Source organism: Abramis brama (assembly GCF_963993115.1).
Source record: "Abramis brama genome assembly, chromosome: 24".
NCBI lineage: Eukaryota > Metazoa > Chordata > Actinopteri > Cypriniformes > Leuciscidae > Abramis > Abramis brama.
Window position 1 is genome coordinate 22,278,638 of NC_139986.1, and position 17,769 is coordinate 22,296,406.

General features: G+C 35.0%; 2 protein-coding genes across 3 annotated transcripts in view; both read right to left on the reverse strand.

Annotated features, from left to right (window-relative positions):
• Positions 1 to 609: 609 nt before the first annotated feature.
• LOC311074983 (putative ferric-chelate reductase 1) lies at positions 610 to 10,178 on the reverse strand. Its single transcript, XM_084102034.1, has 16 exons — positions 10,046 to 10,178; positions 9,757 to 9,934; positions 8,989 to 9,125; positions 8,693 to 8,790; positions 7,389 to 7,488; positions 7,101 to 7,292; positions 6,603 to 6,704; positions 6,363 to 6,507; positions 5,176 to 5,289; positions 4,975 to 5,090; positions 3,528 to 3,614; positions 2,891 to 2,982; positions 2,751 to 2,809; positions 2,529 to 2,669; positions 1,789 to 1,814; positions 610 to 1,666 (listed from the first exon to the last, which is right to left on the reverse strand). Exons 2-16 carry the CDS (start codon positions 9,932 to 9,934, stop codon positions 1,577 to 1,579), a joined length of 1,677 nt encoding a protein of 558 aa, XP_083958160.1. The 5' UTR covers positions 10,046 to 10,178; the 3' UTR covers positions 610 to 1,576.
• Positions 10,179 to 11,475: 1,297 nt separating this feature from the next.
• Positions 11,476 to 17,769, reverse strand: part of aglb (amylo-alpha-1, 6-glucosidase, 4-alpha-glucanotransferase b) — a 41,248-nt gene continuing 34,954 nt past the window's right edge. For both annotated transcript variants that reach the window (XM_084103326.1, XM_084103325.1), the window contains exons 27-34: positions 16,620 to 16,737; positions 16,393 to 16,528; positions 16,100 to 16,212; positions 15,657 to 15,868; positions 15,481 to 15,578; positions 12,980 to 13,067; positions 12,758 to 12,891; positions 11,476 to 12,615 (exon numbers count right to left, since the gene is read on the reverse strand). In XM_084103326.1, the coding sequence (XP_083959452.1) occupies positions 12,498 to 12,615; positions 12,758 to 12,891; positions 12,980 to 13,067; positions 15,481 to 15,578; positions 15,657 to 15,868; positions 16,100 to 16,212; positions 16,393 to 16,528; positions 16,620 to 16,737 (1,017 nt within the window). In that variant the 3' untranslated portion in view covers positions 11,476 to 12,497. The remainder of the gene's footprint in view (positions 12,616 to 12,757; positions 12,892 to 12,979; positions 13,068 to 15,480; positions 15,579 to 15,656; positions 15,869 to 16,099; positions 16,213 to 16,392; positions 16,529 to 16,619; positions 16,738 to 17,769) is intronic.

Consider the following 17,769-nt stretch of genomic DNA (forward strand, 5'->3'; position numbering starts at 1 on the left):
ATAACACTGGTGTGACAACTGCGTCCTACCTGAAAATGACAATTCAGAAGTCAATAATATCACAAAACTGTCATAAAATAGTCTTTTTTTGCAACTGAGAAAGTGACCAATATGAAATATTATTGTTGTGGTGACTTTGAAAGAGGAGACTCTGAATCAAAGCAAGTTGAAAGGACGGCCCCTGACCCCGACTCAGTCGGCCTGTGAATCGGGCACACAGCAGACTGCTAGTACTGCGCTTTTTTCCTGCGTGTTTCCTCAGTGCCACGACTGTCCTCCACGTTTACCAGCCAAACACCAGGAGGCTTGTGCTGAAACAGCAAGAACCATGAGGCACAACACTGTAAAAGATAAAAGCCAACCAGCTGACTTCACACAAGCTGCTAAATCAACACCAGAACAAGACGAAGACTAGATGAACACCCACATACTGTAAGAGTTTTCTTTCCCTTTTTTGTGCAATGTTTTATCAAGACAGGGAGGTAAAGTGAAGGCATAAATTGTTCAAAATTGAAACATTTATGCTGTTAATGCAAACGATTCATCTGTGCATGTTTTTCCAAATTAAATTGTTTTCATAATCTTTCATGAAAATGTAACAAATTTCTCCACCTCTGAAATTATCTTTATTTTTGCTGACGTCATCAAGTCTTAGGACACTTTTAACACTTTATTCCTAATGGTTCAAATCTTTTCCAGTTCTGTTTTTCTTGCTTTTCTTTCTTTTTCTTATCCTGTTTTACTCAGAAATATGCCACATAATAGAGGCTTAAATCATTTTAAGTGCTCTTTAGACACTTAATTAATTTTTATTAAATTAAATATGCAATAAAACAATAAATAAAAAGGCTTGTCAACGTTTATAAAAGATCTTTTCCTGATTTCTATCATACAGTTTAACTAGTCATTCAGTTAATATTCATCATTCATTCATACATCTTAGCGTGAGCAAATCAGCGATTATTAATCCAAAAAGTAAACAAAATGGTTCATTTATTAATCAAAATATATCAGAGAGTTCGTATTTATTCCTTCAGTAGCCTGTACAACAAAATGTCACATAGTTGTTTAAAAATACCTGTCATGACACTGCCATCTAGTGGATGAAAGCTGTTGACATGTACACTTACACTTACAATCACAATATAATGTCTATATATACATACAAATATATAAAAACACTTAGTTAAAATATATTCTCCTTAAATGCTTTAATTAACATTTGTAAAGTTTTAAAATAAAACACATTTGGATGACTTGTTTTCTGACCTCTGTAATTAGAGACCGAGATGATTACACTATTGTTCTTCCATCTCAGTGAGCAACTGACAGTACAGTTATTGCAAGAACAGTCTCCCAACAGCAACTCGCACTTACATTCATTACACTCAAAGGCACAATGGTGAATCTATAATTGGTATTAGCACAGAAAGAATGCAATATTAACTAAAAAAAAAAAAAAAAAAATGTGTAGAGATACTTCTGGGATCATATGATATATATATATCAACTATACTTGTACAATGATAGTGTCTTGCTTCAACCAGTGAGGAAGGCCGATGCCTATTGGGTGTACTTAAGAAGTGCCTATTCCAACAAGAAGTGCTATCAAGAAAGCCAGGTTTCCCAACAAAAACACCAGAAGCAGGACTATTTCAGGTTTCATCTAACAAAAATAAAACAAACATATTACTTTAAAACATGAAATCACCTTTTATTTATGTAGTCCACTAAATTATCTATATACTGTAATGAGACTAAGCCCACATGTCTTAAAGTTGGACTTACCGATCCACAGCTGAAAATATCAGAATCTAAAATAAAATGACAAGGGTGAAATAAACCTTTTATGCATTGGATTGTTTAAATAATACATTTTCAGATAATAATTTCCAAAAGCGTAATTCCAAGAAAAAGTGGAAATCAATAATAATAATATGATGATGTACAAATATAAATATACACTACTGTTCAAACAGTTTGGGGTCAGTAAGATTTCCTTTTTTTAAAGAAATTAATTTTATTCAGCAAGGATACATTAAAGTTATCAAAAGTGGCAGTAAATTTCAGTTGTCAAATAAATGCTGTTCTTTTGAACGTTCTATTCATCAAAGAATTGCACTGTTTTTAACATTGATAATAATAAGAAATGTTTCTTGTGCTGCAAATCAGCATATTAGAATGATTTCTGAAGGATCATGTGACACTGAATTCTGGAGTGATGATGCTGAAAATTCAGCTTTGCATCACAGGAATAAATTACATTTTAAAACTATATTAAAATAGAAAACAGTTATTTGAAATTGTAATAATATTTCACAATATTATTGTTTTTACTGTAATTTTGATCAAATAAATGCAGCCTTGGTGAGCATAAGAGACTTCTTTCAAAAAATGTTACCAACCTCAAACTTTTAAAAGGTAGTGTAGTGTATAAAATAAATAAAAATAAGTATTTGTGTTATGCTTCTTTCAAATTACAGCATTGGTATTTTCAAGTAACTTTCCCAGTGCGAATGCAGCGTTACCTTTTTTCTTGGCGCGAAAGTTAAGATCTTGAAGAATGTACGTCAGGGCCTCCCAGGTAATAAAACCTCCCATAACTTTCAACATCCATCCATCCGTCTTATATTCTTCAAACAGCTCCAGACCAGTGAAAATTGCAGCAACTGTCACAGAATAAAAAGAGATATTGTTTTCATCTGAGGAAATGGAAGATGTTGATGAAGATAATAAAGTTGTTGTCATACCTGCGAGGGCTTTGATAGCTAAAGCAATAAAGGAATGGGCCCAGTTGAAAATAAACCTCCTGCAAAGAAAACCATTAGATTAATAATAATGCGTGACCCCTCGCCTTTCCATGTCGCATAAGAGAAGTGAAGTTTCTCACCGCTCATCCTGCGGCTCACAGCGGAAAGCAGCGACTATGGGCTGAATGAGACTGAGGATCATCACCAAACAGCCCAGGACAGGATGAGCTCCCTACACACACAGATCACAGTACGTCAGCACAAAACACCACTTCAAACATCAGTTTAAAACACAATGTCTTTATATACTGTAACTGTGTGGAAGTGTTTTCACTGCATGTTTTTACTGCCAATTATTCGAATTTAATATTATTTCATTTACTGAACACTGAACAATAGTGTGTGTCATCATGTTGCTGTGGTTGCTATAGTATATATATTCCACTATACCTATAACAATTTGGCTCAGCAGCAAATCAGCATATTAGAGTGATTTCTAAAGGATCGTGTCACTCTGAAGACTGGAGAAATTATGTTGAAAATTCAGCTTTGTACTACAGAAATAAATTACATTTGAAAAAATATTAATATAGAAAATAGTTTTTTTAAATTATAATAATATTTCACAATTTTGCTGTTTTTACTGTATTTTTTTATCAAATAAACGCAGCCTTGGTGAGCATAAGACACTTTCAAAAACATAAAAAAATGAACTTGTGTGTGTGTGTGTGTATGTGTGTGTTATTGTGTGTGTAAAATTTGTGTGTGGTCATTTACCCCAGCCCAATCCTGCGCATAAGAAAACACCAGTATAAATGCAATGGCTGTGGCTATGACCGACAGGATCATCAGAGACACGTGGGCCTGTGGAACAGCAAACAAATCATATTTAGTTATTTTCAATCATTTGGTTAAACTTACTGTATGTTTTTAACAGCATTACATAATGCATAAAATCAGTCTATGTACATTCAATAACATTACATTTTACATTTATGCATTTGGCAGACGCTTTTATCCAAAGCGACTTACATTGCATTTCAAGGTACACATTTACATTCTTATCAGTTCTTGCTTTACCTGGGAATCGAACCCATGACCTTGGCGTTGCAAGCGCCAGCGCTCTACTGTTTGGAACAGGAAAGCATTCAAAATAAAAATTTATTAAAATAGATGAATCAGATTTTAGAGTGCTGATGTTGTGCTGAAACACAAGTTACTCAATATTATCTATGCATTTATAGATCGTTTGTATAAAAGTAATATTGCTGTAAACTGTTAAGTGTTATATAATGCAATAAAGATTGTTAATGGCAAGTGATGTTCACACACCATGACTTCTTATCTTATCTTGCTTGCACTGACTGCACACATACGTATTACTGCAAAGCATTTATCAAAGAATTTTTCCCACTATCATGCTGATGAAACAGATATGTCAACATGACGTAATTTACTTTGCAAATGAGATGACGAGTTAGATAAAGGCAGGGCACTGGCGTTGTTTCGTTTTTTTTTTTTTTTTTTATATAGTCTAAACAGCAAAAGATGAAAATCCAAAATCCATATTTTTACAAACTGATTTTTTAAACGCTTTTTTAACTTTTTCAACTTTCTTTAGTGTGTAATGTTGCTGTTTGAGAATGAAAAAGTCACTCCAAAAGGAGTTATTCTCTACATCAGTGCGCACTGATTCTGAACTCCCTGTAACGCCTCGATTGTAGTCTTGAGTTTTCTCCTGGGAACAAAAAAGTCACACAAAAAAAAAAAGGGCGAGGCCTGGTCAAGTTTTGGTAGTACCGTGTTGAAACTCGCTGTTATGGTAATGGGTGTGACATTACCGAAACACGCTAGATGTTGTTGACCAATCACAACACACTGGTCCAGGTGACCAATCAGAGAACACTGCTGCAACAATTTAAAATATGAAATTAAAACCTGTTCTAGTAGACACCAAAATCAAGACTTTGAAAAAGTGCATAATAGGTCCAAGAGTTGAGCACGGTGCTAACAACGCCAAGGTCATGGGTTTGATTCCCAGGGAATGCATGAGCTTAAAAAAAAAGATACCTTGCATGCAGTTGGATAAAAGCAAAATGCATACACATAAATCCACATGCGATTTGAATTATGGGTAAAATGTGAATTTTTTGCCTCTTGGCATTGTTGATGATTGTGTAGGTGATTAATATGGCAACCAATGTAGAAACAGATAAAAACTTACCAGAAACCAGAAATCTTTACCACCTAAACCTTGGCCCTTGCCAACTCCCTTTAAATAGCGTGCTATCATCATCCCTAAACTGCCCGTGGTCATCCAGGCGATTAACATCAGGGCACCTGAACCAGATCAGCAGCATTAGGACCACAGTAACACTGATGTGAGGCTCTAATGTGGATCCAATGTGTTTCATGATGTACTCACCATGGGCTTTAACGATTGCAGGGAATTCTTCATCGCTTGTGGTGACCAGGGATGGATTCAGTAAATCAGCCTTGGTGCTACTGACGTATTGGTTTGTGTGAAACTGGATGTTACCTACAAATGAAGGTAATTCTTCAGTTAAAGGACATGAGATGCTTTCGTCATTTACTCTCCATCATGCTGTTCCAAACCACTGACTTTCTTTTCTCCCAGAAAACACAATAGAAGATGTTTATGCCACTCTTGTGCATACAATGAAAGCATACGTTGACTAGAGACAGTCAAGCTCAAAAAAGTACCAGAAGATTAGCATAAAAGTGTCTTGTGCACCAGTCTTCTGACAGCTTTCTGTGAGGAATTTTTGTTATTCACTGAAAATCCTACCTGCGAATTCTGCTAAATATCTTGATTTGTGTTTCATGGAAGAACAAAAGTCCTTCGAGTTTGAAACAACATGAGGGTGAATATAGGATGACAATCTTCATTTTTATGTGGACCAGCCCCACAAATGAATTTGGTACATTAAAGCAGAATGAAAGCATTACATCAGTGTTGTTATTGTTTTAAAATAACTTTTAAAAATAATTTTCCTTTCTTTAAAGCTGAACTAAAATAAAATATAAATATTAGATGAAAAATGAAAATTAGAAATGTTGCATTGGCAACTGAAATAAGAGCTACAATTACTGAAAATTACTCAAATAAATAAAATAAAAGGTCACACTTTAGATTAAGGTCCAATTCTCACTATTAACTAACTATTAACTATGACTTTTGCTGCTTATTAATAGTAGTTGTAACGTTTAGGTATTGGGTAGGATTAGGGATGTAGAATTGTGTTCATGAAGAATAAGTCATTAATATGTGCTTTATAAGTACTAATAAACAGCCAGTATCCTAGTAATATGCATGCTAATAAGCAACTAGTTAATAGTGAAACCCTAAATTAAAGTGTTACCATATAAAAATAAAGCCAAAGAAAAATTTAAAAAACTAATAAAATTACAAAAGCACATCAAATTTAAAAATGAAATGGAAAATATAAAATAAAAGTGAAATGATTAATAAATACTATAATAGTATAGAATTATACTAAAATAACACTGCATTACATTTGACAGTTTTTGTTCAAATCTTTGATTTTACACAACATATACATTTTAAATCAGGCTGGATAAACCACTGACCTTGACTGGAGGGTCCGGAAGCAATCATGAGGAAGTACTGGCTAGTGGACGTTGCTCTACTTCCTGTGCTAATGGCATTACGAGAAGTAAAAGAACAATTGATATTTCCATTCGTCAACCCTGTCTTGATATTAGTCACATTCCCCTGTAAATAATGTAGAATATGTATGTGAGTGATGATATTTTATGAAACAACAGTTAGAAATGGTGGCACACTAGAGGAATGGAAGCGAACTGTACCAGTGCGAGAATATTTGGAGTATCTCTTCCTGTGGAATAAGCGTGTTGCACTTGGAGGACGCCAGCGCTGTTCTTTGTACAAATGTAGATGTCGTCATTGCCCTGGAAATACAAACAAAATACTTCTTAAACTCATAGGAACATAATGTTGTCTCATTGTCCCTGGAAAAACAAAATCACACATGGGTTTTGTTGATGTTTGTTGAGAATTGCACAATAATGAGTCAGTGCTGACAGAGGTAGTCCTCCAGAAAAGATTCAGCAGATAGATCTCATGTTTCAGGTGAAATATGATATGTCCAAAATGGTGACACCGACTTACAGTGTATGGAAACATAACAGACATCCAGTCCCACACCCATCACTCCCAAAGTTCTACACATTCCAGATTTCATGAAGGTTTGTTTGTTAAATGTTTTTAGACAAATTAAGTAGAAAAGGTCTGCAGATTCCATTTGGGCCTGCTGATATCTCATGAGCAAGTATAAGAGCATGTACCATTCTCTGGTCATCTGAAAACCCAATGGCGACATATCCATCAGACTGGCCAAACATTTCGATGGTCATTTCAGATTGGTTAGATGATGTCTGAACTGCCATGAAGTAACAGGCTGTGCTGGTAGTTGGGTCACAGTTGTTAGGCTGACTGAAGCAGACTTTGGTTTTCCCACAATCAGGGTTTGATGGAACCTGAAATGAACAGAGCAATTTGTGCTGAATATAAAACAACATACGAGAACAGATCGACAGATTTCATGATTTTGTATGTGTAGGTGTTAAACTTACAGTCGGAGCTACAGTAGCAGTTGTTCCTGCACCATTATACACAACAGCAGAGCTCTTGACACCAACCCAAAAGTTTATTTTACTTCTAACAAATGTTGCTCTGAAAAAAAAATCCATTAAAAATCACACTAAGTAATACCATCATACAAATTGTAAATCAATACATTTAACCCTGGAGAACCCAATAACCCTTTTTTTCTTTGGAAAATTATGAACTATGCATTAAATTACTGTTGTAAGTTCACTGAACACCAAAATATCCACTTTTTCAATTTTAACCCTTTATTCCCTAATTTAGGATTAGGGCCAAATTTGACCCATTGGGCTTTAGGCGTATAATTTCAAAGAATCACAATAACAAACATTGTCAATGCAAACTATTTTAAATTTAGGAAAATAATCAGTCAACCACACTGCTACATTTAACAATGTTTTTTTTTTTTTTTTTGCTTTATTTGTTGCATGTTAGAACTGGATTCCAAATGTGGCCAATGGAAACGAACACAAGGCCAAAATCACGACTGAAAAAAACTAACACCATGGGTCTTTGCTTATCCAAAAATCTGTACTGCTAGAGAGAGGAACTCACACTAGACATTGTGGTAGTCTTTGAAACAATTTCTTTTTTTGTTGATGCAGAGAGGAACTGCACATTTTTCACAGTGCATTTCAGTTTTGAGGTCCTTGCTCATACGCCATACTCCCTGAAAAGATATACTACTTTATTAGTATCTGGCCCTGTACTACTGAGGTAACTTATTAAAATATATTATACAAATGAAATTATTTCAATGCTTTAGCCAAAGACAGGACTGTTACCATTCTCCATCAAAGTCACTCAAAGAACCAAAGGGTCATTTTTGACCCAACATTTTTTTACCCCATACACCCAGAGGGTCATTTTTGGCCCATCGTTTTTTGAACTAGCTCAGAGTCACTAATTTATCCAAAAATAATATAAAACGTACTTCTAGGCATTCTGCAAGCTAATACTTAATAGATTAACAAAAAATACACAATTTTACCAACAGCTGGTTTGCTGAGAACACGATTTTGTTTGGGTAGGTTTCCAGCTCAACAAAACAGCATGTGGTCAGCCATCATGTTACTACCACTCTGGCACTTGTGAGTTCAATATTCATCCACTAGGTGTCTCTATGCAGGGGTCAGAAGTGGCACTCTGGGTTTTTGAAGTTAAATTTGACAATTTTTTTTTTTATTTTTATTTTGGGTAGCAGCAATTAACAGCGGCCAAATTTGACCCCGTGGGTTCTCCAGGGTTAATGACACAGGAAAATGTATACCTGAACTCTATATTGCCAAGCTGTCCAGATGTAGGGGCCGTCCATTTCGCTTCCATTGACGTTTTTCCAGAGCTTGTTTTGTGAGAAACAGCTCTATTCTGGATAATATAATATAATATAATATAATATAATATAATATAATATAATATAATATAATATAATATAATATAATATAATAATGTCAATGCTGTTATTTTTAAAACAAAAAAAATACATCAATGTCATCCCATACTAGTTTATGATTATTAGTAATGGAAGCAAGTAATGTAATAAAAATACAATGTAGAAAAACTCACAGCCACACTATCGCAGGAGAGGACCTGTGCTCCACTGTCCGTCACAGTAAAAGTGCCAATGGGATTTACCGATCCAACTAGATTTGCTTGTAACATAAACCCTTCAAAAGAATCTCCTGATTGTGCTCTTAGAGTTACTGAGAAAGAAGAAACAGTTCAGTGGAATTTCCTTAGATACAGACAGACCCTGAACTAGCATTGATAAACTGATGTATGATTATGATACGATAACTATAGTATAGTATAGTATAGTATAGTATAATTATAGTATGAATGCATTAGGCGATTTAAGTAATGCAGTTAACAAAAGTTAACAATTCAAATGTTATTGTAAGTGTTATAAATGTTGTATATTATTTATTTATTAAGGCTCTGAAATTGATTCTGATTGCTCAAACAGCATTCAGGGGTCAAGTATTTATTTAATGTCTGAAATATAACAAATTCTGGTTTAATAATTTTTTTTTTTTTAATTTGTCAGGCTAAATATACAATAGTAGGCCTATACTTAGTAAGTAGTCTAGTAGACTATATATTATATTTTATAAAGAGTACAGTATACACTACATCAAAACTATGAAATAACACAAATAGAAGTATGCCAATTAAGTTCCTTAATTTCATACTATAACACATATTTACGGTGTACAAAATAAAATAAAACTGTTCATTAACACTCAACATATGAATCCCCTAAAAGCTGTACAAGCTTGTAAATGCTAAGCATGTCCTACACAACTCATAGCAGTTGCAGAAGAGCAGCCTCACCTGTGATTTCATCTCCCTCTTTAAAGGTGGTCTTGCCAGCAGTAACGGTGAACGGAGAACTGCTGGTCTGAGCGTTAGTCCCGTGATCAGGCATCAAAGATCCACACGATCGGCTGACCTGTCCATTAGAATAACACTGCACGATCCCAACACACGCCAGGAGAACATACAGGAACATCTGAGGAGATTTAAAAACTCACTATAAGTAATAAAGTCATTGTCGAGAGTATCAATAAACAGCGACGGGGAAGAGAAGAGAGAAATAAAATAAATGGATAAAAACAACAACCTTCGGGAAATTTGGCGAGCGAGGGTATTGTTGTTTTTGTTTTTGTTTTGGCTGAAACCGTGTGTGTGTGTGTGTGTGTGTGGCTGTGTGCTCGCGCTCAAGACTGCAGCCACTTCTTCTCTGCAAATAGTGTAAAGTCATTGTGGGCAGGGCTTTACCTGGATAGGTAAATGATGATGTAATGCAACAGTGGGCGACCATGAGATCCTGAGTTTCTCATGTAACGCACTTTTGTCCAAATACTGTGATTTAGATGAGGTATGCACCTTCTGTAATAATGAAGTTGAAGACATCTGTCATTTGTTTTTTTCTTGTAATGTTACTTCAATTTTCTGGAATGATTTAAGCTCTTACTGTTTTTCTAAAGTTAATATGATCAGTAATCTATGCATAAAGGATGTAATTTGTCTTTTTGAAAGCCCAAACAAATCTTTAGAATCTACTGTTAACTTCCTTATCCTTGTGGCAAAATTTTACTTTCACAAGTAAAGGTTTCTTAAGAAAATTCCTACTTTTATTGATTTCCTTTGTGAAGTGAAATATTTAATCAAATCATTAAGAACAATTGATAATAGAAAATGTACGTCTTTTCTGAAAAAATATGATGAGGTCTTTCATGTACCATGATTTACTTTGATGTTTTATTTTTTTTTATAATTTTTTTTCTCCTTTTTTTTTCTTTTCCTTTTGGTGTTCTATGATTGTGCAAAATTTACTTCAACTGTTTAATATATGCATTTTTTGAAATGTTCTATATTTCTAAGAAATGTATGTTTGCAATATTGTAAAACATTTCTTGTATTAAAAAAAAAAAAAAAAAAAAAAAATCCTGAGTTTCTCATGAACTCATTTAAATCATAGGCTACTTAAATAAATATACAATGCATGTTGCCTCAATACTACCTGTGGGTTTCAATGGGGACAATTTTGTCTTTAAGGTCCTGAGTGTAAGTGTAAAATAGATTCATTAAAGGAAATGGGGTGAAATAATAAAATTCCAATAAAAATACACACTTGTGCCAAAATGTATGCAGTTGGCATTAACACAGGCAAAATGATCAAAAAAACAAAACTGAAAAATGTCCAATGTCCGTAAGGACACACAAGGGTTAAAATTGTTAATCATGATTAATCTTAAGATTTTTTTTTAAAGAAGAAAAAAAAAGAAAGTAACTAGATTGTTTTCTTAAGTTCTCCAGATGCAGAACTTGTCTGGCCTCTAACTGTTCGAAGAATACATGGTAAACAAAAAATTATTTAAATAAAACAATGCTGTTTTATAACAAACTATATGTTATAATTCATGTTATAAATTATATAAATTTATGTTATGTCCCAGTTAAGATCCACTGTTCCATATCTTATGTTGTAATGATGCAATATAATGCAGCATTTTCGAAGATTGATACATTCATACATTTGAAACTCCTAAAAGTTGAATGAATCATTATTTATTCTTCAGTATTGTTCTATAAAGAAGAATCACTCCTCTTTATGTCCTTTCCATTAAACAAAGCACAAGTTTAACAGCAATAATATAACTGATGCTATTGTAATTGATAGAAATTGCCAGTGAAATTGCATTACTGTAATTCCAATGTGTAAATATTGTATATAGTATAGTATGTTTTCTCAATTTCTTTAAAACTACTGTAGTTTAGACAAAATTGATCTTTCAATGTCTAAGACGTATGGGGGAAATCAGATGCAGAAGAAATGTACAGAAATCTTTGAATTTCTAAATCAGCATGTATTTTCCATGTAAGGGAGACCCAGGAAACAGAAATGACTTTACAATTCTAACCATACAATGTGTTATATATTTGTTTCTGAATAGCAAGAAAGGGAAGAAAGATCAAGGTTACAAAGCCAACATTGTACCATAGAGAGTTAAAATTACACTGAACATGGATTGTTTTACTAAGCTCTTATATTAGTTCAAAGCTGAGATTAAAAATAACTCATGAAACTGTGGTGTATCTGCTCTGTAATGCATGAGTGAGACTAAAATATGTATGTCATCTTATGATGAAGTAGTTTGTTGTGTTCATGAAAGCAGAACAAGCTTTTGTTGCCCTTGGAAAAGACCGCCCATATTGCCGATGAAGTAAACCATGAAGTAAAGGACCAGTTCTATTTCGAGATAAGGAATCTATTCTTTGTCTTGAGGGATCATCAGATGTGTTTTAATAAATCACAAATGGGCATAAATCTGTCTCTTAACCAACAAACCCAATCTGAATATGCTGGTAGTAAACATGACAAAAAGCTCTCTAAAATGAGTTGGCACAATCAACATATAAAGTATTTCCAATATCTTCCAAACACTAAAGTAGTAACAGTAGCAGCACACATTTGTGTCTGGACAAGGTTGTGAATGTAAAATAATGTCCTTTGAACTTCTCAGTTAGGTGGCAAGTAGTACATAAGATCTTCAAGGTCCTTGACATAATCATAGATCATAAAGGGCCTCCAGAACAGTGGCGATAGACCAGGCCTGTGTTTCACAACTGAATGGGCAGTACTGTCCGTTTTCATTGGTCAGCTCAGGTAAACCCTTCCAAGGTGATCTAGAACAAAGACAACAGATATGAGCTGCTGTATACTGTGCAAATGACTCAAATACTTAATTATTTAACTCAATCTCCTGTAGATTCCAACAATTCCACAAGAAATACAACCATTTTTGTTTGTGTGTGAGATCTGCAATACCTTTCTAAATGGGTATAAAGTCTAGACAGAACATTCTTCACCAGGTACACACTTTCGTTGTACTTCTCTTGGCCCATTTTCTTAGCGAAATAAAGTTTGGCTCGTAAGAAGTATCCGATTGGCCACAGCCATTCCTGAAAACGAATGATTAAATGTGCATGGTTTAAAAAAACAAAACAAAAGAAATCTCTCACATCTAAGATAATTCAAAAATATACTTACAGGTCCTTGGTGATAATTGAATCCTTTCGCACAGTTGTAGTTGTCATTATCCAGGGCGTTGTCATAAACGCCACAATACACCAGATCACTGTTCACAAATACAATACACACTGATCACAAATACAGACACGCTAACATCAAAGATATCTACATGCGAATGACTTCACTGAGGCACATACTGTAGTTCTGGAATGAAACACGGTAACACTTTCTAGACCATGCTTATAATGAATTATAGCCCCATTTATACTTATTTATAATTAAGTATTGCTATTCTTTAAATATATTTATAAAGACTCATTAAGACCTATACGGCATTATAAGAACAGTTATAGTTACATTTATATTATTTTTTATAATTGCTTATAAGTCATGCATTTGCTTTCTCAATGTGCATACTCATAATCCATTATACACCGATTTATAAATGATCAAATATCAAATAGTTCCAGAGACACTTGTTTGCTGTACCTGTATTAGTTATCTATTATGTCTTTAATGGCTAATGTTTGCATTAGAGGTCATGAATGGTAAATTTGATTTGTTGAAATCTATATCTCCTCAGCTATATGCATGGTATTGCTTATAGCAGTTTGGAATTATACTTTAAAAAATATTGTTGCAGTGTTTTGCTAGTATGTAACTTTAAAGAAAAAAAGTCAACTGTTTGTATTAATGATTTCTGTTGAACATTTTCATTATTTTATTACAGGAATTATTGTTCATTAATGACATTTACAAATAAACAACTTAAAATGTATAACATCTTCATGATTTCTTAAAGGGACACTCCACCCATTTGCATTAAGCTTTGCATTGTTAGAAACCCAGTCATACTATTGAATGGTCGTGCAACACTCTCTCATTTTCCCCTGAGACGGGAGAAATACGTTATTTACCTCTTACACTTCCTCCTACAATGACGCAAAAATTGTCATTTTGCGTCATTGTAGGAGGAAGTGTAAGAGGGGGGGATTTCTGTTGAGACTACAGACACTCGTTCCTCATCTTTCCCAGGGGGCGGGACCCGCTCACGCTACAGACCTATTACAGATCAGTGGGTGGGACTTTACTCTCTGAAACTGAAAGCAATATCCTCCATCTTGTTTGAAGCTAAGCTAACAGGCGCTGTGGAGACAGATGTAAAGTTATGACAGTAGCGGAGGAGAGTGCTCAATATGATATAGAAGAAGAGGATTTCGGAAGTCTGATGCTTGAATCAGGTGTTTGTGGCTACCTTTACAAGCCACATTATAGCGAAGAGCTGCCGAGGCAGAGGACCTGCCTGCCGCGGACGAGGAGCCCGGACTGGCTCGAGTTAGGGTGGACTGGTGGCGCCGGTGATCTCACTATGCAACTACGAACCGCTACGAACACAGAGATAGAGTCCGTCTGCGGCAAAGAATTTCAACGATGACAATTTCTCCTGGACGAAATCTCTGAATCAGACGAGGACACGGACGTTTGTGTTGTGAACTATCCTAGTTTCGCACCGCATATGTTCTGACTGAACATCCAGGTACCATGCAATAATTCACCTTTTCGAAAGAAATACAAACGAGGAATAATGCACTAATGAGTTCGCCAACTAATTAGACATTTTGTGTGAAATGAATTTCAAGCTCTGGTGGTAGCTAGCCTTGTAGACGGAAGAGTGATTTCTCTTATAGGCAGATATGCGCTTTCTGGATTAGTGGGAGTGGCTTGCAGAGCTGTGCAATGTGGTGCATTGTGGGAGTTGTTGTCTTTTATACAAATGCGTCCTGAAGTTATTTTTTGTCTTTCCTCGGTCACGAAGGCACCAAATTCAAAATTTATTTTACATTTCGACTACATATATGACCCACTTTAAATAAAAAACAATGTTCAAATGGGTGGAATGCCCCTTTAACATTTGCTTTAGGAAAATTGCATCCTATGTTTTCACTTTACTTAAAGCCATCAATGATGCATTTACAGAGGTTAGTAACTGTATTATTATCACTCACAATAAGTATTTATAAGAAAACAACATGGCTATTAATAATGATATATTCACTTATTTGACAGAAATAAATCTGAATGACTAAAAAAAGTCATTGTAAATATAATATAATAACATTATAGCAATGCAGGCTGCATCTTTATAAATACATTCATGGAACCATAGAACTGACTAATTCATACTTATTAATAAGTGTATAATGGATTATGAGCATGCACATTGAAAAAGCAAATGCATGACATAAGTAATTATAAAAATTATATAAATGTAACTATAACTGTTCTTATTATGCACTATAGGTCTTAATGAGTCTTTATAAATATATTTATAAAATAGTAATACTTACGTATAAATAAGTATAAATGGAGCTATAATTCAGTCTAAGCATGGTCTTCAAAGAAAGTGTTACCAAAAACACTTATCAAAGAATGTCCAGTCAGCACGCCAGAAGTGCACACTCTTAACACAAGTAGCTGCTCAGGCAATAGGCAGACAGCAGGTGTTGTTTTCTACTTACTCTGGGTCCAGTGTTTTCATTCCCAGAGGACCGAGCAGCTTCTTTTCTACCATCTCTAAAGCCTTCCAGGCTCTTTGCACTGTAAACAACTCTGGTGCCTGGTGAAACAAAGTGGTGTATAACAGAGAACAGCCTCCAAAACACTTGAAAAGATTTTTACAAGCACTAAAACTCACCACAACCATGGCGATGGTGAAATTAGGCCTGAGCTGGTAGTCACACCAGGCGCTAGAGGACCCATAACTGTCTTTGTAAATGCATTTCTTGTGGACCAGGTCGGGATGTTGCTCATTTGGGTCCGCAGGGTCATCTGACACGTAGAATAACCTTTCAAAATTCTCCTGGATCAGTTGATTCCACTCCTTATATGACATTGACTGTTCTGCTCCTGGATGAACCACATTGTAATGGTCATGATCGATCGTTAAAATATATGAAAAGTGATTTTCATGCTGTCAGCTGAATAGGCTGTAAATAATATGTATAACAGCGAATTGTGATACAATTGAAGTTGTGGCTTTTCAACAGTGCAGGATCGGAAAGTGTCATTTTATTTTGTAATAAAATAATAGACACTGACATTTTCATTGAGAATGAGAATGTGTTATAAAGAACGTACCATCTCTGTGTATTGTGACAGAGGAGTATGGATAATTTCCACTCTCATTCATCATCATTAGCCAGCGCACTGCTGACTTACTAAGACCTACAATCTCCACCGCAGAGCCATCCCTGGACATAAACACAATGCCATCATTCACTTGACATATGGAGGACTGATTTATCCAGGCTCAAAACTACTCAGTGTTTCACATTAAAAGCATTGTTTTGTACAATATAATGGATAAAATGGAGCTTTATTATACTGTAGAGGTTTAGCGTGACAGGTATGTTAGCAGGTAATTATAGTACCTGGGTGTGGCTGGAACACCTCTATTATGGGCTTTGTCGCTCTCTCCCATTTTATCCATCCACGTCCCACAGTTGAAGCGATTTCCACCGTAAACAAAGCCTGTCTCGGTATTTACTTTGGCCTCAACGTTAAAGCCTATGAAGCAAGGCAATTGCAAAAGCAAGGTATGGTTAGAGACAAACATGGAAAAACAGAGTCCTCTGTGCATTCATAGACAATGACTCACCTTCATCTCGCATGTTACGGTCGATCTGTGGACCCGCGTTTCTCTCTCTGAACACTATTCCCTGGATATGACGCTGCATAGCCTCTTGAATGACCACATATAGTGGCTGGTCGTGATCCTGATTCAAGTCATGAACAAAAATATTAACAGCATTCAGTCAATCTGAAACCATGCCAAAACATTTATTTTACATTTTTGAAGAATATTCTGGCTACACTTTTCATTCTGAGGACTGGGGCTGTTAAGCTACAAAATGACAAAAAAGCACCATAAAAGTATGGTATCATAAAAATGAAATGTTTATTAATTCCAGAGGCTAATAATTTAAATATTAAATGGAAGTTAAAGGGATAGTTCATCCAAAAATGAAAATGCTGTCATCATTTACTCACCCTCAAGTTGTTCCAGACCTGTATGCATTCATATTTTGAAGAATATGGGTAACTTAATCAGTTGATGGGCCCCATTGACTTCCATTATATGGAAAGAAAATACTATGGAAGTCAATGGGGTCCATCAGCTGTTTGGTTACTGACACTCTTCAAAATATCTTCTTTTGTGTTCAGCAGGAGAATGAAATTCATACAGGTTTGGAACAACTTGATGGTGAGCAATACTGGAGCAATATCTAAAACTTACAATATCTAAAGTCTGAACCTATTATAAAGTGTATGATGTTACACTTATAAGCAAAATGTCACATTTGAATAATTTTATTAAAAAAAGGCCTTGAAAGTTGCTTACCAATGCTAATGTACAGTAATAGGTAATGCTAATGTAATAGGTCATTGTGAAACAAAATAATATTTTTTTATTTCAGTGGCTAATATTTTGGATGTTAAATGGAAGTGTAGTAGATTAAGTAGCAAAATATTAAAAAACTCCCCTTACTGGGGCATTTAGGCCAGGGGCAGGGCATAGGGGCTTTCGCACCGGATAGTTCTAGGAACTTAGTTCTAGGAACTAATAAGCAGGGTGGTTCCCAAGAACTGATGGTTCCCTTGGGAACATTTTTAAAGGGCATTTAAGGAGAAATCTTTTCATAGTTCCTAGAACTATGAGCAGAAGTACCCGGATTTTGGCATGTTCGCACCGCAGGAACTAGGAACGATTTTAGTCCTAGGAACTTCTTTTGGAGAAACTAATTTAG

Coding starts and splice junctions, on each gene's coding strand:
- LOC311074983 (XM_084102034.1), bottom strand. CDS start 9,934: ATGTTCCTGTATGTTCTCCTGGCGTGTGTTGGGATCGTGCAGTGTTAT. Junction 9,126..9,756: donor AGAGGGAGATGAAATCACAG/GTGAGGCTGCTC, acceptor CTTCTTTCTCAG/TAACTCTAAGAGCACAATCA. Junction 1,667..1,788: donor ATATTTTCAGCTGTGGATCG/GTAAGTCCAACT, acceptor TATTTTTGTTAG/ATGAAACCTGAAATAGTCCT.